Raw genomic sequence first — 24,847 nt, 5'->3', positions numbered from 1 at the left:
AGGTTATGGAACGAGATGCAAGTGCCAGATATTTAACAGATTCCCTTGCAGTGGAGAGAGTTATGAAAAAGGGATGAGAGAAGAAAAGAGGAACGTAGCCTTAATATCGGGAGTCAAAACTTTGTTTTGCTTGGCGGTTGAACAACGGACTTTTTTTAAGACTTCAGATATGCCAGTGTAGTGAGACAGCAGTGATGGAAGAAGTACTCACATTTTGTACTTAAGTAAAAGTATCAATACCCTATTGCAGAAAATAGTCTGTTACAAGTTCGGCATTCAAAATTTACTTGAGTAAAAGTACAAAAGTATTGGCATCAAAATATACTAAAAGTACCCATTTCACAAGTTTTCAAATGTATAAAAATCCTTTGAAAATAGCATCGGCTATTTTCAAATAGCTAAAGTATACATAACGGACGGACGGACGGACGGACGGACGGACGTAGAGCCAGACAGACAGACAGACAGACGTAGAGAGAAGTAGAGCCAGACAGACAGACAGACAGACAGACGTAGATAGAAGTAGAGCCAGACAGACAGACAGACAGACGTAGAGAGAAGTAGAGCCAGACAGACAGACAGACAGACAGACAGACAGACAGACAGACAGACAGACAGACAGACAGACAGACAGACAGACAGACAGACAGACAGACGTAGAGAGAAGTAGAGCCAACTTCTACTGGCTCCAGAGCAATTATGTGAACAGTGAAGACAGGTGGTAGAGAGATGAGTCAAATGGAAAGAAAAAGCACAGAACAAATAGACGAGAGTAGATGAAAACAAAGATGAGAGAAACGGAGAAGACGCCCGAGAAACTAAATAAGCAATAACACAAAGGCTGAAAACCTAAAAATATCCTTCTGCAGTCTCATCAAAGGTGATTGTTTGGTAGAATTCCAGTCACATACTGCAGACATGTTCAGTAAGGAAGGTCTTACTGAGTGTTTAATTGGTTTCAACCAACCAACCAAAATAATTTTTGGTTGATACACCAAATTCAAAATCCTATGGCCAGCAAATATGTATTACTGTAGTTTAATTTATTTGGTTTCATTATGTAAATTCCTCACACGGTACAATATACTGTAGTGCTCTCTGCACTGTAGACTTTGGCTAATGGACGGTTATTTGCAGTGAGGCTAACAATCCAGTGTCATGGCAACGGTCCTGCGAAAGGATTAGCATGAGACGAGAGGGGAAAAAACCCCAATGATACTTCCATTCTGACGTTGCCAGTTAAAAGTAAACCAAATGAATCCTTATTCCTGACTTACGGCTAAAGAATTTGAACTAGTCAGTCTCTTGAAATGGATGTGGAAACCGAGCTGGTGGTTCGTTGCGTTGCTCCTCGAGGACTCGGTTCAAACATTTCACACGTTCATGTGAACCTCCGTCATTATTTAAACAAACAAAGACATTCTGGACCGTGGAGTCTTAAATTGCAGTGTTAACACACTTTTAAAGCTGCAGTCCTTTTTTTTGTTTAGGCTGTCGAATCAGTGTGATTCGACTGACAATCTCTCAGTTGAATCATGCAAAAAACTGAAAGTTCTGCTCTAGAGGATCATTCCATTTGGGCTGTGGGGGGTGCTTAATGTCTGATTTAACATATACATATAATAGATAAAATTAGGCCAATCTCTCAGTCGAATCATGCAAAAAATATTGGAAAAAAAACAACTTTTTTTGCATGATTTGACTGAGGGATTGGCAGTCGAATCAGACTCCCTCGATCGATTAGTCGACTATTCGACTAATCAAGGTCTATAACTTCCACAACTGTTGTGGTTGTAATTGATCTCTCTGCTTCTCTATTGAGACATAAAATCCTATGGTCAGGTAAGATCACACTAGTGGTTGACGAGCGGTATTACATGAAAAACGTATAGCTCAAGTAGGCTACAGTAAAACATGTTGGAGCTCACACACAGGGACCCACATGGTTCGTATCACGGGTAGAACATGAAACTTATAGAGATCGCAGCTTTAACCCATTAAGACCTGAGGCCGATTCTACAAATGTCTTCTAGATCAGTTTTCTGGTAAAACCTATGTTGCTATATCAGTGGTGCTCAAACGTTTTCATAAAATTATATGTATTTGGCCGCGGACTCCCATCTCAAAATGTTTTGTTCCAGGGACCCCCCAGAAGCAAAGATTTGTAATTTTTAAAAAATATATATATTTTTGTCTTTTATGCCTTTATTGATAGGAAAGTAGGCTGACAGGAAATGGGGAGAGAGATGGCAAAGGCCGTCGGGATCGGAAGTCGAACTCGCGAAACGCTGTCAGGCTGGATTACCAGCCTAGATGCCCAGACGGTTACGCCAACCGTCCGGGCCCAGAAGCAAATATTTGAGTTAAAAATGTTTGCTTTAAAAAAAAATATATATTCAAAGATTTGCACACATTTTCAATTTTTTTTCGAAAATAGCAGATCTACAAGCTCATAGTGCGGCACGAACCAGAGCATTGCGGGCCAAAGCATGGAGGCTGGCGAGCCGGGCGGTCAGCCAGGTGGTTGGTCATTTTCCAGGGGGTCCTTCCTTTTTGTCTTTCAGAGCCAGTTTCACTGCTGGGTATATTTCTGAGATTCCATTTGGACCAGATGGTCTTTTTGACCTCTCTACAGTAGACCGTGTTGTCGGCTGTTTCCGCAGCCTTGACCGAGGTTCTCAGCGGGCCAGATGGCCAGACTGGTCAGACACAGAGTCATTTGGAACTCATGTAGGCAGTGATGGAAAAAAGTACTCAAATGTTTCCCTTATGTAAAAGTATCGATACTGCAATGTAGGAATACTCTGTTACAAGTAAAAGTCCGGAATTAAGAAACTACTTGAGTAAATGTACAAAAGTATTGGTATCAAAACGCATTGTGAGCTTGTAGTTCGGCTATTTTCAAATGGCCGAAATGTATATACAGTAGGGCTGAAGTGGGTAATGTATGTTTTCTAATAATAAGCTAAATCTACCAATTAATTATTAACTAAAGTTTTCAAATAATTGTCGTGGAGTAAAGTATAATTCGCCTCTGAGATGTAGTGGAGTAGAAGTAAAAGTACTGAACATTGGAAATATTCCTGTAAAGTAAAAGTACCTCAAAATTGTAGTTAAGTACTGTACTTGAGTAACTGTACTTGATTACTTCTGTCAGCGGGCCAGATGGCAGACTGGCCAGAGAGCCAGAGTCATTTGGACATTTGGAATTAAACATGAACGATGGTCAAAGAAGGTCTATGTTCTATGTTATGTATGAAGGTCTAACGCTCCATACTGATCTTGGCTCACTTCAATGGCTCTTTGTCCTTGATTATGATGGAAAAGGCAGCTGTGCTAATATGCAAATTGTTTGAATTTAGAGTTAATTTAAGCACAATGTCATAATTCCAAAATTTGTATAATTGTTATGAAGATATAGGAAAACTCTTGCCTTTTAATAAAGATGAAAGTACAACATATTTAGGTATGAATAAACTGATTAACCCATGATAAGACCTGGAACGCATCTGTGTAACCACTTTAACCATTATTTTATACTTTGGCTATTCAAAAATAGTAGATACAAGCACTGAGTGCCGCACTATGAGCTTGTAGATCTGCTATTTTTGAAACATTTGGAAAATGTGTGCAAATCTTTGAATATATATATGTTTTAAAGGGAACATTTTTATATCCAATCTTTGCTCCTGGGGGGTCCCTGGAACAAGATATTTTGAGGCCAAATTCATATAATTTTGGGGGTCCTTGACATGAAGCAAAGATTTTAGTTAAAAATGTAGTTAAAAAAAAAATATTCAAAGATTTGTAGACATTTTCATGATAAATTTAAAAAAAAAGCAGATCGAGTGCCGCACTATGAGCTTGTATATCTGCTATTTTTGAATAGCCAAAGTATAAAATAATGATGATAGGATATAGCTAGAAATCTAAAATGACACAGATGCGTTCCCGGATTGAATCAATGGTATTAAGGTTAAGGTTGAGGTTGATTAAGGTTACCAAAGTAGGCTAATGACAAAACGTATCATTTGGAAACTGACTGTACCGTTAAGTCCTCCGGTGCAGAAGTCGTTCACGCCGCTCAATACCGAAAGTATCTCATTACATTTCATTCATTTTAAAGTGTTGTGCAACAGTATTTGCCGAGTAGTTAATCTATGATGAGACACCCCACTGTTTGGACAGTCAGTCAGCCAGGACTGATTGATGAGGACTTGGCAACTGATAACTGAGCTTTTTGGCACAGCGTGTTCGTCTTCTCCTCCGTGTCCCGTGGTGGTGACAATAAGTATCCTGGAGAAGGATCTGTTCGGTAAACACTAAACTGTTTGCTCTACTGTCCGGCCAAAATCCACACTCCGTGAGGCTGTGTGCGTGTGCACCACTGTGACAGAACGCACGCAACTCTAGCTAAACACGAGAGGCCCCGTGGCCAGTGTTGCCAGATTCTGTGAGAGAAACAAGCAACCAAGGTATTGGAAAACCAGCCCAAAAGAAGCGACAATGGGTCACATGAGCACTTTAACATATACATCAGTTATTTGAAAATAGCAGATCTACAAGCTCACAACGCGTCGCGATGCGACGCGTTGTGAGCTTGTAGATCGGCTATTTTCGAATAAAATCTTGCGGGGAAATTATAATAAGCAGATCTGGCAACCCTGGGCGTATCACCATCATGACTGTACTCTGCAGCTACTGTTTTTTTTCTACTGTTGTTGTGGTGGCTGGCCTGTGGTCTTTAATCACTGCCGCACCCCTATTGATTGAATATTTTATCGATGATTTTTACATCAGTACAACGAGTTAAAAAACGCCAAATGGATGTGACCAACAAAAAAGAAAGAAGCCAAAGACTTGTTGTTTCCATTGTGGTCCATCAATTATTCAACACTCAATAACAGTGCAATCACAATTTACAGTTCGAAATAAATAATGATACTGTACCAATGTAACTCCACGGTCTAGCACAGTAAGGACGGGCGACCGCGCCTTTGCTGTGTTCGCACCGAAGTTGTGGAACAAACTCCCTTTTGAGGATCAAAGCTGCCCCCCCCCACAGGGACTTTTAAAAACATGTTTAAGACCCCACCTTTTCACTGTAGGGGGGACTCCTAGGTTCACTTGTTGTTTTGTGTTTTGTGGGTTGTGTGTGTGTGTGTTTAGCTATAGGCCTACTCCCGTCCCTCCTGACTGGCAGACCTAATCTAGTCCTCTTTGTTATTGCTCTTTCTTTTCTCTTTCTTCGGACTGCGCCCCGGGGCCAGGGTAATAACTGTATGGGCGGGGGGGGGGGGGGGGGGCGAACCTATGAACCTATGCACTCGCTCACAGAAAAAACGGTTCATCTTGAGTTTTTTTTAAGTACGTAGGCTTTGATAACATTCCCTTTGCCTGCACGGTGAGGCTGTATACATGTAGCAGTGCCACTTCATTTTTGTCAAATAAACTATTTATAACTTGTGTGTGTCCTCGGTTGTCGCATTAAGATAATAATAGAAAAATAACACACTCAAGGTTGTACTATACTGTGAATTTAGCACTTGGGTAAACGTGGTCGCAGGTCACAAGGCCGCAAGCCAGTGAGTGAATAGTACTCCCTCTCGTGTATTGTGGCCTACTCACTGTCACTGTCCTATTAACTCATTAAGACCGGGAACGCGTCTGTGTCATTTTAGATTTATTTGGCTATTGAAAAATAGCAGATATACGAGCTCATAGCGCCGCAACCGAGTGCCACGCTATGAGCTTGTAGATCTGCAATTTTTGGGGGGGAAATCGTGAAAATGTGTGCAAATCTTTGAATATATATTCAATATATATAAGAAAACATTTGTAACTGAAATCTTTTGCTTCTGGGGATTCTACAAATGTCTTCTAAATCCAAACAGTTTTTGAAATGTTCAGCGGCTCTCAAACGTTTTTCATGTCAAGGACCCCCCAAATGATATGTATTTGGCCGCCGACCCCTATCTCAAAACATGTTGTTCCAGGGACCCCCCAGAAGCAAAGATTTGAATAAAAAATGTATTCAAAGATTTGCACACATTTTCACGATTTTTCAAAAAAATAGCAGATCTACAAGCTTGAGCTAATAGCCAAAGAAATCAAAAAATGACACAGATGCGTTCCCGCCTTTAATGGGTTAATGCCTTGTTCTTATAACCTGCACTCTGCAAGTTAGAAGAACATTGTTCAATGGGACTTTGTTGAGGGAAAATGACCTTCGTACACAAAGGCCTGTTTTGTTTTCATAAGTGAAGGTAATAAAATGTCATTATCTGTTATAAAGTATGTTTAGCTTTCATCGCTGACAGTGCGGCGTCTGTAAATCCACTTGGCTGAGAGATCAAATGGTGTGTGTGTGTGTGTGTGTGTGTGTGTGTGCGTGTGTGTTCGTGCGTGTGCATGTGTGAAACGGGGCTAAATTGTTGATGCATGTTTTCCATCAGCTTTATTGTCTCACATGAAATCGTAAACATCTTAAAGTGTTATGCTCTGTCGGTTTGGTGCGCCGAAAATAGCAGATCTACAAGCTCACAACGCGGTGCATCTGCAAAGCGTTGAGAGCTTGTAGGTCTGCTATTTTCACCGTTGTACGACGAACCCTCTTTAGTTCCACTTTAATATACTCTAACTGACTAAAGGCAATAGGCATAGAGCTGGAAAAAGCTAATAATAATACCCATGCAATTCATATTTCAACAGTGTAACTGTGCTGATTTATTCTCAGCCTTATTATCATAACAATCATGAACGGTGACATTATCCAATTTCTTTCAAATGCCAGACATCAGGTTGTTGTTAATCCATTAAGACCGGGAACGCATCTGTGTCATTTAAAATGTCTTTCTTTCAAAGTTTTGAGTTAAAATGTTTCGCTTTAAAGATATATATATATATAAGATTTTCAAAATTTTTCACAATTTTTCAAAAATAGCCGATCTACAAGCTCATAGCGCGGCACTCGGTGCCGCGCTATGAGCTTGTAGATCTGCTATTTTTTAATAGCCAAAGAAATCTAAAGTGACACAGCTGCGTTCCGGGATTGAACGGATTAATGTGGGTTGGCTGAGCGGCTGATCTGAATTTAATTGATCTTCGCTAGTCATCAACTCAGTTAATGGACTGCAGGTATTGGCTGTTCATAGGAGGTGTAATGATCATTTCTAGTCTGTTTATAAATGGGGACGAGGTGGGACGGGGGGGACAGGATCCAGTTCCAATTTTGAATTCCGGACTTTTACTTGATAAGTATTTCTACATTGCAGTATTGATTCTTTTACTTAATTAAAAAATGGGAGTACTTTTTCCACCACTGCTAGTGGCCTCATTATCTTCCGCCGACTCACCTCTTCAGACTCCACCTCAGACCGTAGCACTTGCCCTAGCCTCGACGACCTTGCAGGCTTATGCAAAAGGCTAAAATGCCATTTAGATAGCATGTAATGTAGACAGATGCCAGGTCATTGTTGACCTGGTGTGTAACTGTGTGTAGCTGTGTATAATTTCAATGTACAGATTATAGAGATTATGATATTATACTGTTTAGACTGATGACCAAGGTTCTTGGTTTATGATCCTAGATTACTATTTCTATGCATTTGATGTATTACCTCATGTTGTCCTTGCTTACTGTAAATCGCTCTGGATTAAGCTAAATCCCTGAATTGTACATTTTAAATTGTAAATAGTAAATGATGTTCGATATTCTGAGACGTCACTTCATTTGACACAAGAACATGCTGCAGAATGAAATTTGTGAAAGGTTCAAAGCTCCTAAACTCTGGAATGCCCTGCTGCTACCCAAGTCTATTCCACAAGCTGATACTGTCATATCCTTTAAATCCCTTTGAAAACATAAATGGTCAGAAAAGCCTTTTTGAAAATATTTGAAAATTGGAAAAAAATTAATAATCTTTGATTGAACACAAATCTCTTGTCTGGGGGGTCCCTGGCACAAAATCTTTTCAGATGGGGGTCCGCGGCCAAATACATATCAATTTAGGGGGTCCTTGACATGAGAAACACTGTTTTATACTTTATGAACCAAGAGTTGAGAGCTCCGTAGAGATCATCCACGGTCTGTTAAAGTGTTTGTGAAGGACATCCGACAGAATGCTCCAGATAGACTTTGAACCACTTTAACATCCTCCTTCATAGCTGGATTATTCTGCCCCCAAAACTCGTAACAGCCTAACCCATTCAAACCAGGAACACATCTGTGTCATTTTAGATTTCTTTGGCTATTTTTGAAAAAAAAAATTGCAAATCTTTGAATATAATATATTTTTGAAAGTGAACATTTGTAACTCAAATCTTTGCTTCTGTATCGGGGTCCCTGGAACAAAATATTTTGAGATGGGGGGGGGGGGGGGGCTGCAGCCAAATACATATCATTTTGGGTGGTCCTTGACATGAAAACGTTTTTAGAACCACTGATATATATAGCAAACATACATTTAAAAAAAAATTAAACTGTTTTTAGAAACCTGGATTTAGAAGACATTTATAGAAAACCCAGAAGCAAAGATTTGAGTTAAAAATGTTAAATGTAAAAAATATATATATTCAAAGATTTTAACAATTTTCACGATTTTAAGAAAAGAAAGAACCTACAAGTTCATAGCGCGGCACTCGGTGCCACGCTATGAGCTTGTAGATCTGCTATTTTTTTAATAGCCCAAAGTATAAAATGATGGTTATAGCTGAAAATCTAAAATGACACGGTATGCGTTTCCGGATTGAATGGGCTAATAATAATAATGTCTTCTTCCCTCTTGACGACACGACCATGGCACCTCAAGTCCCTGGACGGTTACGACTTAGACTCATCTATTATAGCTCAAGACGTCGTTGTGTGTCACAAAAGAACCCTTTAGAACAGACATAATGCTGTCGCGTCGGCCACTCAAAACTAAATATGTCTGGGACTGGGAGAGATGGCCTTTGAAGAGAAGACGCTTATGAAACATTGTAATATTCCCATTCCTTTCCTCTGTTCCCATTTGACGCTACTTTGCGTTATGTGACTTGAGACAGCATTGATTTACCCACTTAAACCCTCGATTACATTATACTTACAGTACAGTACTTACTTAGTTCTTACCCTCTAGCACTTATTTAAAGGGAACACTTTGGTAGAGGTTTGGGGTTGTGTAGTTACCTTGCCATGATGTAACTCCAAAGGTGGACAAGAAAATCAAACATAATTGCTCCATTGATTTGAAATTGATAATTCAAAATATTCTCCTCATTGACTTACATTGTACGGTAAAACAGCTCTCAAAGTCACTCTTTTAGCACATAGACAAACTTCAACTTTGTTTACGTTCGTTCACGCGCTAAAATAGTTATAGCAGATCTACAAGCTCAAGACGCGCCGCTTTGCGCTGCGTTTCGAGCTTGTGGATCTGCTACTTTTGATGCTTTTGTGTGACCCCGTAGTGTGATCAAGTGGGGCGTTATCCTTTTTTACATTAATTATTTTTGATATTCCCAACCCCACAGATTAGGAGTCACTGCATGCGCTGGGGGTTGGAGTGGGTAAAGCTCTGAACTTCACAGTCCTTCTACGTTAGAAGCATCTGCTGTAATGACTTTGCAGACACAATCAATCATTGTGTGGTCTAAGGTCAGAGACATTGGAAGAACATTGAAGCTGTTCCATAAATAGACTTCCTTGTTCTGCACAAAGGGAGCCTTTTTGTACAGTAATCACAGAAACCGTCCTGAGGACGCAACACAAAAACTATTGTTAAACACCTACTTTCTCTTTCCGTGATGAGTAATAGCCACACACAGCCCACTAGAAGAAGAATTCGGCGAGGAAAGATTTTAGATTAGCCCATTAAGACCGGGAACGCATCTGTGTAACCACTTTAACCATTATTTTATTTGGCTATGATAGCAGATATACAAACTCATAGCTTGTATTTGTTTTTGTAGATCTGCTATTTTTGAAAAATCGTGGAGATTTGTGCAAATCATTGAATATGTGTATATTTTTAAAGCAAACATTTTTGACTCAAATCTTTGCTTCTGGGCGGTCCCTGGAACAAAATATTTTGAGATGGGGGTCCGCGAAATGAAATATCGTTTTGGGGGTCCTTGACATGAAAAAGTTTGAGCACCACTCACATGAGTTTTTTTCAAAAAACTGTTAGGATTTAGAAGATATTTGTAGAACCCCCAGAAGCAAAGATTTGAGTTACACATGTTTACTTAAAAAAAGACATATTCAAAGATTTTAACACATTTTCAGGATTTTTCAAAAATAGCAGATCTACAAGCTCATAGCGCGGCACTCAGTGCCGCGCTATGAGCTTGTAGATCTGCTATTTTTGAATAGCCAAAGAAATCTAGAAATGACACAGATGCGTTCCCGGTCCTAATGGGTTAGGGTAGAATCTACGCAAAGGAAATATTCACACGTCCACTTCAGATGAAGCAATCATGAAAAAAGTATTTCATGAACAAAAATCCCACACACTGCCCTTGCTCAGCAGCATCAGTTTTTATTCAGATTGACAGACGTTTCGGTCCCTCTGGACCTTCATCACCTTCCAGCAATTATACCAACATCTTCTTCTATAGGCTATTCACCCCTTCATGTTCACAGGTGTGACACAATCACACTCCTCTGTATAGGAGTGTCTCTCAGTGATTGTGTGTGACTATAATCACCCTAACCAGACACCCTAACCGTTTTTGGTCATGAAATGCTTTTTCCATGATTGCTTCAGATTAGGGTAGAATAAAAGCAACGCGTCCCAAGACAGGTGCTCTTTTATGGCGGTTTTGAAGGCTGGTAGACTAAGGAGTCACACTTTTTGATGGCTTAATGGTGGTAGGGCATTCCACATTTTGGTGGCATAATAGTAGAATGAATGACATGTCATTCCCCCCAGATTCGTCACAAACAGAGGGAACAGAGGGGTGGGTGGAGTGTGAATGAAGGGGGAGGCGGGGGGTGCTGTCTTGTGGACGTGACTTAACATGGTAGAGCTGTCCTCGCGATGAGCAGAGTCGATTAGGGACACAGAGAGGCCCTTTGTTCTCTCAGCAAGGTACAGTAGTTTTGAGGGCTGGTGCACTGTAGAATTGAGTGTTCGTGTACACGTGGAACCAAATGGACCCTTACAGCGGGGCCATTTGGTTCCACGTGTACACTCTCAGAGGTGAAATGAACACTCAGGGTTTTTTACAGTGTGAAATTAGAGCGGAGCAAAATCAGCAAATAATGGTGACCTGACCTCTAAGGTCATCTCCTGTGATTGTCTGTGTTGGGAGATAAACAACAATGCAGGCGTGTTTCGTGGTTGAGCAGCCATTCTCTATAGCTTTGCGAAAACATTTGGCACCCCTGCACAAACTAATTAAAGGGATAGTTCACCCCCAAAATGACTTTTTTTCTATCGATTAGTCACCCCATAGAGACTTGAATTCATGGATATTTTTTTTGTCTTTGTCGCATTCCTAAGCCAATAGTTTGATGACCGGCAGCGGTTCCGGTAGGAGACACAAAGAGTCTCCTTTGTGTCTCCTACCGGAACTGATGCCTACCGGTCCACTGGTCGTCAACAAATTGGAGAACATGGGTACAACAACACCAGAGGAGTTCAGGTAACATAAGAACAAAAACAGCACCAAAAACCAATGTTCTAAAACTCACTGGTATGTATATATTAATTAGGTCAATAGAACTCTGGAGAGCTCTGCCCAAAAACATCATATCTACAATCTACAACAAAATTACTTTAAAAAAACAAGAGATATCTTGCTAAGTAACTTGTCAAGTATGTAACTGTTATTTGTGTATTTGTTTAATTTGACTGGACTGTTGGAGTTGATTTTATAATGTTAATTTGTCTTTTTGTATTAATTTGTCTTTTTTTCATTTATTTGTTTTAACTTTCTCAGAACCCCAGTAAGACTAGAGGCTCATTCACGTGTGTCTAATGGGGATCCCTTAATAAACAAACAAACAAACAAACAAACGGCGGTCGTTGAAATTAAAACGTTTGAGAACCACTGCTCTAGAAGTTGACCGTGTTCTTTATGCTATTGAGACGGTAATCCTTTATAGTAGGCCTTTAGGTCACATCATTGTGTCTTCTTTCTTCAGACTGTGGAATGCAGCCAAGCAGTCTGTCTCTTCCGTGTTTGTGCTCCCGATTAGGTCCTTGTGAATCCTGTCCTGGGACGTTACTGAATGTGCTTTCACTCTGGCCACACAGCAGCTATCATTGACAGAGGAGATAAAGCAGTCGCTAAGGACTGACACACACACACACACACACACACACACACACACACACACACACACACACACACACACACACACACACACACACACACACACACACACACACACACACACACACACACACACACACAGTTTGTTTTTACTATACTTGCGAGGACGTCAACATTTTAGTTCAGTGATGTTATGAACGGCATTTTTTTAATTGTATTTATATATAAGAAGCGGCTAGCTTGCTTGCTCTCATGCATTGAAGGAGGCATGAGCTCGGCTCTAGGCTCTCCCTAGGCTGGCAGAGGGAGTGTAGCGCCCAGGATTACAACAATTGGCACTGGGTGAAAAAAATGGTTTACAAAATCGTGGGATAATAATTTAAAGAATAAAAAAAAGTTTTATTTTACATTTTAACCCTAATATAACCCTGAAGCCAACCCTACAAGCTTGTGCCGCGACGCGTTATGAGTTTGTAGATCGGCAATTTTTTGCAGCACAACTAACTATAAATCAGGCATAACTCTCTAACCCTAACCCCTAAATCTACCTTCTAAATTAACCCTAATCTGAATCTGTTCCTAATTGTAAGCCTTTACTCCCCAAATCTTTTTTAACCATGAAACCATGTCTATTTCTCAAATTCTACTTGTGGGGGGGGGGCATTTGACCCTCACAAGTATAGTAAGACAAGTACCGCACGCACGCACGCACGCAGGCACACGCACACACACGCTCGCTGCACAACACCACACACAGGCACATGCAAACAAAAGACAAACTACTACAGTATCTCATGACATTCACCCTCAAGCAGGATGTTTGCAATCTTTTGCGGTTGGCCTAGTGTACACAAGCAGGAAAACACAGGATCCTGGCACATGCCCCATCATGTCCGCTTTACTGAGGGAAGATACACCCCCATGAAAAACTGGGAAAGCGTGTCATTTTAGTTTCATTTTAGATTTTTTGCATCTACTGTACCCGGTATTCAAAAATAGCAGATATACAAGCTCACAGAGCGTCACTTCATGCCGTGCTGTGAGCTTGTACATCTGCTATTTGTTTTTACATTTTTGAAAAATCTTGAAAGTGTAAGAACTACTGATTTAGAAGGCTTTTGTAGAATCGGCCTCAGGTCTTAATGAAACCTTTTCCATCTGAGATGGTTTTGTGTGGCCGCCACAAAGGCACGGTCACCCCTGGTTCTCCGTCGGGTTCTCAGTAAAAAAACAGCAGCGACTGGTCAGCTGACCTCAGAGCTCTGACTGAGTTTGATTGATTAATTGATTGAGCTTTAATTGATCCAGAGGGAAGTTCAGCACCGCAGCTTGTAGGCATGAAACACAGATAGAGGTAGAGTAGAGAGATACTAATGAAGTAGTAAGGTATAACACTAATTCAAAATAAGATGAATATAACAAAAATATTGAAAGGAAAAGCAAAGAAGACTTTAAAGTCTGGCCTGGCCATCTGCACAAGGACTGGCTGGGTCCCCATAATCTATGAACCATTTGTAGATCTAGTATTAATAAAAGCATATGTATCATGCACAATCTATCACCGACAGTGAATACATAAAATAGGAGAGACGATTTATTGATTTAAATGCATACTTTGGGACTGAATATTAGTGTTAAATGTGAGAACCCTAACCTCCTAACCCCTCGGGTCCATTTGTTCACTCTGAGATTCAAATGAACACTCAGGATTTCACAGTGTGTTGTTTGGAGATGACAAAACACGACAACATTTACTAGAATGCACCGACTCTCTGGCCTGCTTCCAAGTAACACTAGACGTTTCAAGTGTCAACAGTAAACCACGGTTCGGAAGAAAAGACTGGATTTTCTAAAGAACTGGGAAAGGGAAGCTGATCGTGTACAATACATTCTCTTTCCAACTAGAACGCCTCTTTCCAGTGGTGGAAAAAGTACTCAAATTGTTTTACTTAAGTAAAAGTATCAATACTGCAATGTAGAAATACATTACAAGAAAGTCTGGAATTAAAAATTTACTTGAGTAAAAGTACAAAAGTATTGGTGTCAAAATGTACTTAGAGTACCCAAGTTTTCAAATGTAGGTAATACAAATCTTTTGAAAATAGCAGATCTACAAGCTCACAATGCGTCGCATCGTGACGCATTGTGAGCTTGTAGATCTGCTATTTTCAAATGGCCGAAATGTATACAGGGCTGAAGTGGTTAATGTATGTTTTGTAATGATAATCAAAATCTACCAAGTGCTAGTAACTAAAGTTGTCAAATAATCGTAGTGGAGTAAAAGTACAATATTTGCCTCTGAGATGTAGTGGAGTAGAAGTAAAAGTACTGAAAATTGGAAATACTCCAGTAAAGTAAAAAATACCTCAACATTTTACTTAAGTACTGTACTTGAGTAAATGTACTTAGTTACTTTACACCACAGCCTCTTCCCTTGTTCTGTCTGGTTTGTACCCTCTCTTTACAGCTACTGAGGAATGACACCCTGGCCTATATGCTGTATATAGTTACAGCATGTGTGCTTTAAAGGGACTATAGCCAAATCCCCCCGGGATTTGAACCGAGTGGCGAGTAATGTCTGTTGCTCTACTGTTTTGCCGGGTCATGGGAAAATGTAGAAGTTCTCTTGTTTAGTCACAGCATGGGTGAATTGAGGTCTACCTCTCTGCCGCTTGTTCCTAATTTATTGTTTTAGGCGCAGAGCAGAATTGAGAGAGTAAGTTGTTGTGTCTACATGGTGTGCTATCCTAATGTGAGCTGAACTAAAGAAGTCCTACTTTAACGCATTAAGACAAATGTCTTCTAAATCCTAACAGTTTTCTGAAAAGGTTATGTTGCTATGTCAGTGGTGCTCAAACTTTTTCATGTCAAGGACCACCCAAAATGATATGTATTTGCCCGCGGACCCCCATCTCAAAATATTTTGTTTCAGGGACCCCCAGAAGCAAAGATTTGAGTTCGCTTAGAAAATATATATATTCAAAGATTTGCACAAATTATCATGATAAAAAAAAAATAGCAGATATACAAGCTTATAACAAAGTGACGCGCTATGAGCTTGTATATCTGCTGTTTTTGAATAGCCAAAGTATAAAATATTGTTTAAAGTGGTTAAAATCTAAAATGACACAGATGCTATCCGGTTTTAATGAGTTAAACTATTGTCAAAAGCCTCCCCTGTAACCGACTCCCTCATTATCTACCTCTCCCCCCCGCCCTCCCCCCCCCCCCCACACACACACACACACACACACACACACACACACACACACACACACACACACACACACACACACACACACACACACACACACACACACACACACACACACACACAGACACACTGTAACATTAAAGCTGTACTATGTAACTTTTTGTAGCGAATACAATGTTATTTTGTCCAATCTGTATTGGTAGACTACAGTATGTTAATACAATGTAACTTTATACAAGTGGTGGTGGTTGTATTTGGTCTCCCTGTTCTTCATATTGACTCATTTAGATCCTGAGTCCAGGTTGGACACGACCTTTGACACAATCCTGTTTCTAGTTTGACCTGAAGGTCAAAATGCTTTTTTTCCCCCCTGAGCAAGCAGGCAGGCTCTATTAGCTCAGTGGTAAAGAATTTTAAAAAATCAGCACTTGCACAGGAGACCTGGGTCGGGTTCAAATCCGGTGTAAGACATCATCATTTTATAGTGGAAAATCCCCTTGCAACAGAATTCCACTTTCCTCTAGAGGAGCTGAGTGAGTGTTATCTAGGAAGCAGAGCAGAAAGAATGATCAACATGTAAACTGTCACACATTCTGCCCCCATGTTATCCTTCAACTTTCTGTCTCCTTCTGTCACTTTTACACTTAGAAAAAGAGAGGATGAAGTTATACCCACAAACTCTGATCTGGGTCTTTAAACCAGTGGTTCCAAAACAGTGGGTTGGGACCCATTTTTAAAGACTTACTGTAGTAGGGACTTACTAGACTTTTAAAGACTAGTAGGGATGTTGGCCAACTGGCCCCAGATCAGAGTGTGTGGGTATAACTTCATCCTCTTTTTCTAAGTGTAAAAGTGACAGAAACTTGAAGGATAACATGGGGGCAGAATGTGTGACAGTTTACATGTTGATCATTCTTTCTGCTCTGCTTCCTAGATAACACTCACTCAGAGGAAAGTGGAATTCTGTTCCAAGGGGATTTTCCACTATAAAATGATAACGCTACACCAGGGGTCTTCAACAGGGGGTCTGGGACCCCTAGGGGGTCCTCCGAGATACTGCAGCGGGGGCCACCAAATCTTTGTGTGATAGGGATTTTATTTTTTTATTTTGACATTAACCACTTGAACCCTCGCATCTCTATTCTGGGGCAAAACATTCGCCGAAAATTGCAGATCTACAAGCTCACAGTACTTTTTCCACCACTGGTAAACACAGTGTGGTTAATATGATGGACTGAGTTCTGACGGACTGGCCTGTGTTGTTTGTGTTTCCAGCGGTGCCTTCTCCGAGGTGGTCCTAGCGGAAGAGAAGAGGACCCAGAAGTTGGTGGCCATCAAATGCATCCCCAAGAAAGCCCTCGAGGGCAAGGAGACCAGCATCGAGAATGAGATCGCCGTCCTGCACAAGTAAGTGAACGCAAAGGATGTGTTTAACGCGAGAGGGCCCTAGTTTCGGGGCTAGTAGTCAGTCACACTGGCGTGACTCGGCATGCGGAGGAAGTTTGAATTGACAATCAATTCCAGAGGTGAGTTTTTTCCGAAGTGTGGAATTCCCTGACTCCATCCCTTAAAAAATGTGGATCACAGGCTTCCTTCAAAACAGGCCTGAAAATCCACCTTTCAGGAGGCCAAAGGTGGAGGTAAACTCACCTTTCCCATCGAAAGATGAAGGCATACACTGCCTTCCTCCTTTAAGGCCAAAAGGATAACAGAAAAAAAGTCCTAGTAGACTCGTTTCCATTGTGGTATATTTATTCAATTAATAAACATACTGTAGCATAATTAATGTACACAATAATACATGTCATCAACCAGTACAAACGTGTACAAAGAAGATGGGTAATTACATTCACCTCCCCTGCAATTTGGGGATCAAGCTGTGCACTGCACCACAGGTACTCAGTTTACAATTTACGATTCAGGCATTCAGCAGATATGCTTATCCAGAATGACTTACAAGAGCGAGATCAGAGTAAATGGTGTGAACCCTAGTCGACAAACGACAGTGTAAATGGTCACGTCAGTAGAGTGCAAAGGAAAACAATTTACTGCTTCAAAGACACTAGACACCCCCATTTGGCCCCTCCATCAGCTGGAGGGGCCAGTTTGACTAGAACTACAGGAAACATGGACTGCAGTCCATTTTTGTCCAGGACTAATTGACATTCTGTACTATGATGTCACCAAAATCATGTTCAAAATACCAAAACGGGTACGTATCATCAGTGTTGTAGCCTGGGGTCATCTAAATCAGTGGTTGTCCCTCATCACCCCCAAAATGATATGTATTTGGTCAAAATATTTTGTTCCAGGGACCCCCAGAAGCAAATATTTGAGTTACAAATGCTCGCTTTAAAAAATATATATTCAAAGGTTTGCACAAATCTTAAAGATTTTTCAAAAATAGCAGATCTATAAGTGCTATGAGCTTGTATATCTGCTATTTCTAAATAGCCAAAGTATAACAGGTTAAAGTGGTTAACATTATTGTGATCCTATATTAACACATTTTGCTGGGGACCCCCTGGAACCCTCCAAGGACCCCTGGGGGTCCCCGGACCCCACTTTGAGAACCAATGATCTAAATAACATTCTTGTCATTTGTAGTAAAGCACAAACAAATCTAAGTAACAAAACATGCAGTACGTGTGTATGTGAACAAGTAAGCCGTTACCTGTGCTTTGCACCTGTCTCCCCAAAATAGGGCAGAGAGTTGAATTACCACTCTAGATTCTCCAGAAGAAGCTGACCCATCGTGGCATAACTGTTAGTCTGCAGAATTACCATTTTCATCATTTTGCATCATCTTTAATACTTAGTCTTGCTTGAAACGAAAGCCGCCCCCAGATCAAAGTTCCCGTAAACCAAAGTGATCTTTGCTTTCTACCTTAATCAGCCAGTGTCTCTCCACTTCAGCTTCCCTAGTGGTTCTATCTGGTGATAGATATACTGGTGATTGTACTGTGTTGATGATGTGTAACAATTACACCAAAGGCAAGCATCAGCACTCAAATACTGTGGTATAAAGTAACGAAGTACATGTACTCAAGTACTGTACTTAAGTACAATTTTGAGGTTGTTTTACTTTACTGGAGTATTTCCAATTTTCTTTCACTTCTACTCCACTACATCTCAGAGACAAATATTGTGCTTTTTACTCCACTACAAACTAGTTACTTTGTAGATTTTTATTATTGTTACAAAACATACATTAATCACTTCAGCCCTATTTGAAAATAGCCGATCTACAAGCTCATAACACGTCGCATTGCGACGTGTTGTGAGCTTGTAGATCTGCTATTTTCAAAATATTATTTTATAAACATTACACATATTGTGTAAATGGGACATTTTGCATAATGAGTACTTTAACTTTTGGTACTTTAAGTATATTTTGATCCCAATACTTTTGTACTTTTACTCAAGTAAATATTGATTACCGGACCGGAGTATTTCTTCTTACTTTTACCACCACTGCTCAAATACAGTACTTCTCTTTACAAGTGGGGGGGGGGGATGAATTGCATGGCTAACGGCGGAAATGACTGAACTACATTGGGCCCTAAGCTATTTATAGTGCTCTTGTTGCCTGGGTTACAGGAGACACAGTGTACAGCCATCCCTGCTAAGGTGTGGAATGAGGTACGTGCGTACGTACGTAGGTACGTACCTACGGGGGCAGGAGAAGCTTAATTTTGTAGAGTTTTGTCAAATGAGGATGAATTCTAGAGCCGTGATTCCCCAAACTCTTCAGCTCAAGATCCAAAACATAAATCTGTATTTGGTGTGTGTGTGTGTGTGTGTGTGTGTGTCCCCTCATGAATTAATCACTTAAGGGATTAGTTCACTCAAAAAATTACTTATTTTCTATCAATTACACACCCGATGAAGCCTTGAATTAGCGGAGATTTTTTAGTTTTTGTCGCAATCCTAAACCAATAATTTGACTCAAAGTTGACACATTGAGCCGCCGCCGGTCATCAAGTTATTGACTTAGGATTGCGACAAAAACAAAGAAATCTCCATGAATTCAAGTCTCCATGGGGAAAAAAAAGTCATTTTGGGGGTGAACTATCCCTTTAAGCCTTATTTTTTTTTTAAAGTGAAAATAGCTGATCTACAAGCTCATAGATCTGCTATTTTCACTATTTCTTAAAAGGTATTTTTTATATTTTTGGAAGAATTTGTTTTATTTTTTGAACATTTCTGAAATGCATTGGAGCATTTCTGAAACATTGTATTTTCATTTTTTTTGTTTATTGTTTATTTGGATCCCCATTAGCTACTACACTAGCAGCAGCTACTCTTCCTGTGGTCCACACAAAAACATTACATTACATATTACATATTACAGTCGCCTACTGTACGTGACAGTATCAAACAGTTAAAATCCATCTCAATTACATGATGTAATACCTCATAACAAAACAGTCTTAATGATACCTCAAATAACAACATGGTTACAATTTCATATTGACCTTACAATATAATCTACAGTCTACAGTCCCAAACACCCAAGACACATCAAGTAATGTGCAGATGTTAGCTGTAATCAAAAAGCAAACTCCCATGAACCCATAAAAATGTGAAACACTCACTGATCTAGAGAAAACTCCACCTAACGGTGTCTTATCTGAAGTTTGTTGTCTAGCGATCCCTCCCCTCCAGGTTGCCATGGTTACTGTAGAGAGAGAAGCACTGATTTCATGAAGTGTTACTTACCCGTGTTTGAAGGTGTGTTGTTCACGTGTAGTCAAGTTAATGTAGTGCAAATATTATTTAGACGCCATATAGTACAGCAGTGGTTATCAAGGGACCCTCAAATTGATATGTATATGGCCTCGGACCCCATCTGAAAATAGTTTGTGCCAGGGTCCAGGGACCACCAGAAGAGAAGATTTGTGTTAAAAAAAATGCTACGATTATTCAAAATATTCCAAACATTTTCGTTCTTTTATTTAATTTTTTTCAAAACATTTCAAAAAGAGCAGATGTACAAGCTTTGATAGATCTACTATTTTTGAATAGCCAACGTATAGATGTATAAGGTGGTTAAAATGATTGTAATGCTGCAGTTCTATTAGCAAATTTAGCTGGGGACCCCCTGCGAAACCCCACTTGGGACCCCACTTTGAGAACCACTCAAAGTGCTTCTCAAAGTGGGGTTCAAAACAGTACATGCGCCTCTGCAGTACATTGTACAAATGTGCTCAGGTGAAAAGAAAATCATGCACTTATGATTGAAGATTCATGATTGGTTTCATTTTACACTCTCAAGAGTTAAAGATCTATAAGGGTCCATTTGGTTACCAACTCTCCATCATTTAGCTGGGGACCACCTGGAACCCCCTCAAGGACCACTGGTGGTCCCCGGACCACTGGTTGAGAACCACTGCTATAGTGAATACCCTTGCTCTGATTGGCTTTAGGATAATGCCCCCTCCAAAAAACATATGTCTGCACATCTACTTCCATCCACAAATTCACAGATGCATACATGTGGTGTGACTCACAGGTACTGTGAGATATGGTGAAAAGTACAAGTGTGCGCAGCTCCCCCAATCTAGAAACTATATCGGGCGTGCGGTCGTGACAAACAAACAGAAATACCATCACTCACAGATCAATAGTCTTCTATCTCACTGGTTCTCAAAGCGGAGTCAGTCCGGGGGACCCCTAGGGGTCCTTGAGGGGATTCCAGGGGGGGTCCCCAGCCAAATCATTGATTGTTAGGAACCAAATGGACCCTCTAGCTTACAGGTCTATGGTTCCATTCGTACAATAAATAAACACTGAGGATTTGACAGTGTTGATTGGGGGTCCCAGAGATACAAATGGTATCAAATGGTGGTCCATGCATATCAAACTGTGGGTCTTTGAAATTAAAAAGGTTGAGAATCACAGCTATGGAGCCACGGCGTAAAAAAATATTCTTCAATTATGAGGGTCCCTGGCATATCATATGAGCTATTAACAGGTATAATAATAAAGTGCGCTAACAGCATATTAATAGTGTTTGTTAGCAGGTATAAATATAGTCAAAGTGGTACATAAACAACCTATCCCCATTATTGCCAGGTCTGCTTATTATAAGCGACTTTGGGCTTGTTTTTCTTTAAAGTTGCTTGTAAATATTGGGCGTTTTTTTTTTTGTCTAAAGTGTAGTTGCTTATTTGGGGCTTGCTTCCAAATGGTTTGATTATTGTTTTGAGCCAGGGACCCCCATACCAGATTTGTGTTGTTAAAATGTTTCAAAAAATGTTCCACTTTTAGCACTTTTTTTCCCTCCTCAATATTTTTTTTGAAAATAGCTGGTCTACAAGCTCACACCGCATCGTATCGCGACGCGTTGTGAGCTTATAGATCGGCTATTTTCAAATAGCTGACGTATATAGGTTTGAAGTGCTCATGTGGCCCATAATAGTCGCTTCTTTTGGGCTTGTTTGAATAGCCCTGGTTGCTTATTTCTCTCGCAAAATCTGGCAACACTGCCTATCCCCAGTAGTGTGGGTAAAAATAGAGGTAAGATACTCGCTGCTCGCCTGTACGTTGATGCTGTATTTCATTGTTACCCTCTGGTATGATGATTATAGACCGTTCAGAACGGGGGTTACGAAACATTTTCAGCTTTAGACCCAGAAGATAACATTTGGTGTCTTGCCAGCCAGGACCCCAACTAACAAAAATATATTATGAATGAATAACCACATAAGCCCTATTTAAATGATTGTGAAAATAGCTGACCTTCAAGCACACAACGCGACGCTGATTGATTGTGAGTTTGTAGATTTTCACTATTTCTTAAAAAAAAAATTTTTAACATTCATGCAATTGTAAGGCTTTTTTTCCTGTAGATTTTTTTATGTGTGCACATCTTATGACATAAATATATTCCTATTTTAAATCTAGGAAACTAGAAAAAAATTATGTATGTACTCGCAACCCATAGAAATGGTTCCATCCTGACCGCTGGCAATGGAAGTAAATTGAGGGAGGAAAAAGCTTATAGTGCAGGTCACAGGACATGTTCTACATCATGCTAGTAGTGTTCACCGCTTTAATCCTGAAGCTTAATTTATATCCAGTTGCGTGCCGGAAATAGCCTAATATACAAGCTCACAACATGTTGCGATTAAGAGATTTTCAGGGGTGACATTTTTGGAGCTGGGGTCACACGGTGTGAGAAATAGGAGATGTCTGCATGAGTGCATGATAAGCAGGGTGATTTGTGTGTGTGTGTCACACTCTGTGAGGGTTGGCAGTTGTGATCATGTTGTACTGTAGATCAGATCAGATCAGATCCAGGGTCCCTGGAACAACATATTTTGAGATGGGGGTCCACGACCAAATACATATAATTTTGGGGGCCCTTTCCTTGACATGAAATTGTTTGAGAACCACTGATTATGGCAACATACGTTTTTAATTTTCAAAAAACTGTTAGGATTTAGAAGACATGTAGAATCACCAGAAGCAAAGATTTGTGTTACAAATGTTTGCTTTAAAAATATATATATTCAAAGATTAGCACAAATTTTCATGATAACAAAAAAAAAAAGCTGATCTACAAGCTCATAGCGCTATGAGCTTGTAGATCTGCCAAATAGCCAATGTATAAGATAATGGTTAAAGTGGTTAAAATCTAAAATGACTGATGCTTTCCCGGTCTTAATGGGTTAATCCATGGTTGTCCTATCCATAGATCAGTGTGTTTTGCATGGATCTTATAGCAGGTGAATGTACAGAATGTGTCGGTGTGGAAGCTGATGGGGTTTTCCTGGTCTTGACATTATAGTCTCTCTGTTGTAATCTGGCTTGAGCTCAGGGCTGGCTGACTCATAGAACGCTAGAGCAGTTGAGAGAGAGAGAGAGAGAGAGAGAGAGAGAGAGAAAGAGAGAGAGTTGGCCTTGGGTTATATTATCTGTCATTGACTGTCTCTACAGTACCTCGAACCCACACAGACGGCTTACAGCTGCAATACAGAAAGAGAACGTGATGTCACCCCATTGAAAAGTAAACGTGGAAAACCTCTCAACCAGTGTTGATTTTGACTGCACATTTTGATTTAGTTTTAGTCATAATACTAAAACATTTCAGATTAGTTTTAGTCTACCAAATATCGTAAGATTTTAGTCGACTAAATCTACAGTCTAAATCTTAGTCCACTACAATGTATTTTGGCGGGCTTTGATGGTGTCGTAATGCCTGATTTTACACTTGGTTGCATGCTGGAAATAGCGATCTTGTGAGCTTGTAGATCTGCTATTTTCAGAGTGCAGTTGCACCTGAGCGCAAACAAGCATAAAATGACATGTATTTTAGTTCTACTGGATCTCTTCTCAACTAGTCACTCCCTAACATTTTATTTGTTGACGAAATTGACAATATATTTAGTCTTAATTTTAGTTCTCATAGCTTAGTTTTTATTTAGTTTTCGTCAGTGAAAAGAGGCAGTTGTCTGTCTGTCTGTCTGTCTGTCTGTCTGTCTGTCTGTCTGTATGTAATGTATGTGTTAAAGTATGCTACGGTAGTTGCATTGATCCAAGTCGAAATACAATCGATTGATTTTTCGTGCCGTTACAGACCCATACAGGTCTATTTTGTGTATCAATCATTTACCTGGGGACTCCCTCCCTGGACTCCTTGGACTTCAGGGCCACAGACAATGTTAAGCTGACTGGCACACACAACATAAATAAAATATGCCTGCAATGTTGGTGACTCATGTGGCCATCATGTGCCCATGTCTTATCACCAGGCCATGTGGTTACTTATATACACGGGGGGCATCAGCATATGGCCTTCAGCCAACTGGGGGCTCTGCATGCCACTATGCAGGACCGCATGCCACTATGCAGGACCGCATGCTACTATGCAGGACCGCATGTCACTATGCAGGACCGCATGTCACTATGCAGGACCGCATGTCACTATGCAGGACCGCATGTCACTATGCAGGACCGCATGTCACTATGCAGGACCGCATGCCACTATGCAGGACCGCATGTCACTATGCAGGACCGCATGTCACTATGCAGGACCGCATGCCACTATGCAGGACCGCACGTCACTATGCAGGACCGCACGTCACTATGCAGGACCGCACGCCACTATGCAGGACCGCATGTCACTATGCAGGACCGCATGTCACTATGCAGGACCGCATGTCACTATGCAGGACCGCACGCCACTATGCAGGACCGCACGCCACTATGCAGGACCGCATGTCACTATGCAGGACCGCATGCCACTATGCAGGACCGCACGCCACTATGCAGGACCGCATGTCACTATGGGGCGGCAGTGGCTCAGGGGTAGAGTGGCCGGGTAGAGTGGCCGGGTAGAGTGAACTGGAATACAGCAAGGTTCCC

General features: G+C 40.6%; 1 protein-coding gene across 2 annotated transcripts in view; it reads left to right on the top strand.

Moving 5' to 3' along the window:
- camk1b (calcium/calmodulin-dependent protein kinase Ib) overlaps positions 1-24,847 on the top strand; it is a 78,362-nt gene that overhangs the window by 34,414 nt on the left and 19,101 nt on the right. For both annotated transcript variants that reach the window (XR_013932968.1, XM_080425213.1), the window contains exon 3: positions 16,751-16,882. Coding sequence is in view for 1 of the 2 variants with exons in the window: in XM_080425213.1 (XP_080281339.1) it covers positions 16,751-16,882 (132 nt within the window). In the remaining variant the exon portion in view is untranslated. The remainder of the gene's footprint in view (positions 1-16,750; positions 16,883-24,847) is intronic.

Source organism: Gymnoscopelus braueri, assembly GCF_963280865.1.
Source record: "Gymnoscopelus braueri genome assembly, chromosome: 3".
NCBI lineage: Eukaryota > Metazoa > Chordata > Actinopteri > Myctophiformes > Myctophidae > Gymnoscopelus > Gymnoscopelus braueri.
Note: the sequence above shows the minus strand (reverse complement) of the source record. Positions and strands in the feature narration are given on the sequence as shown.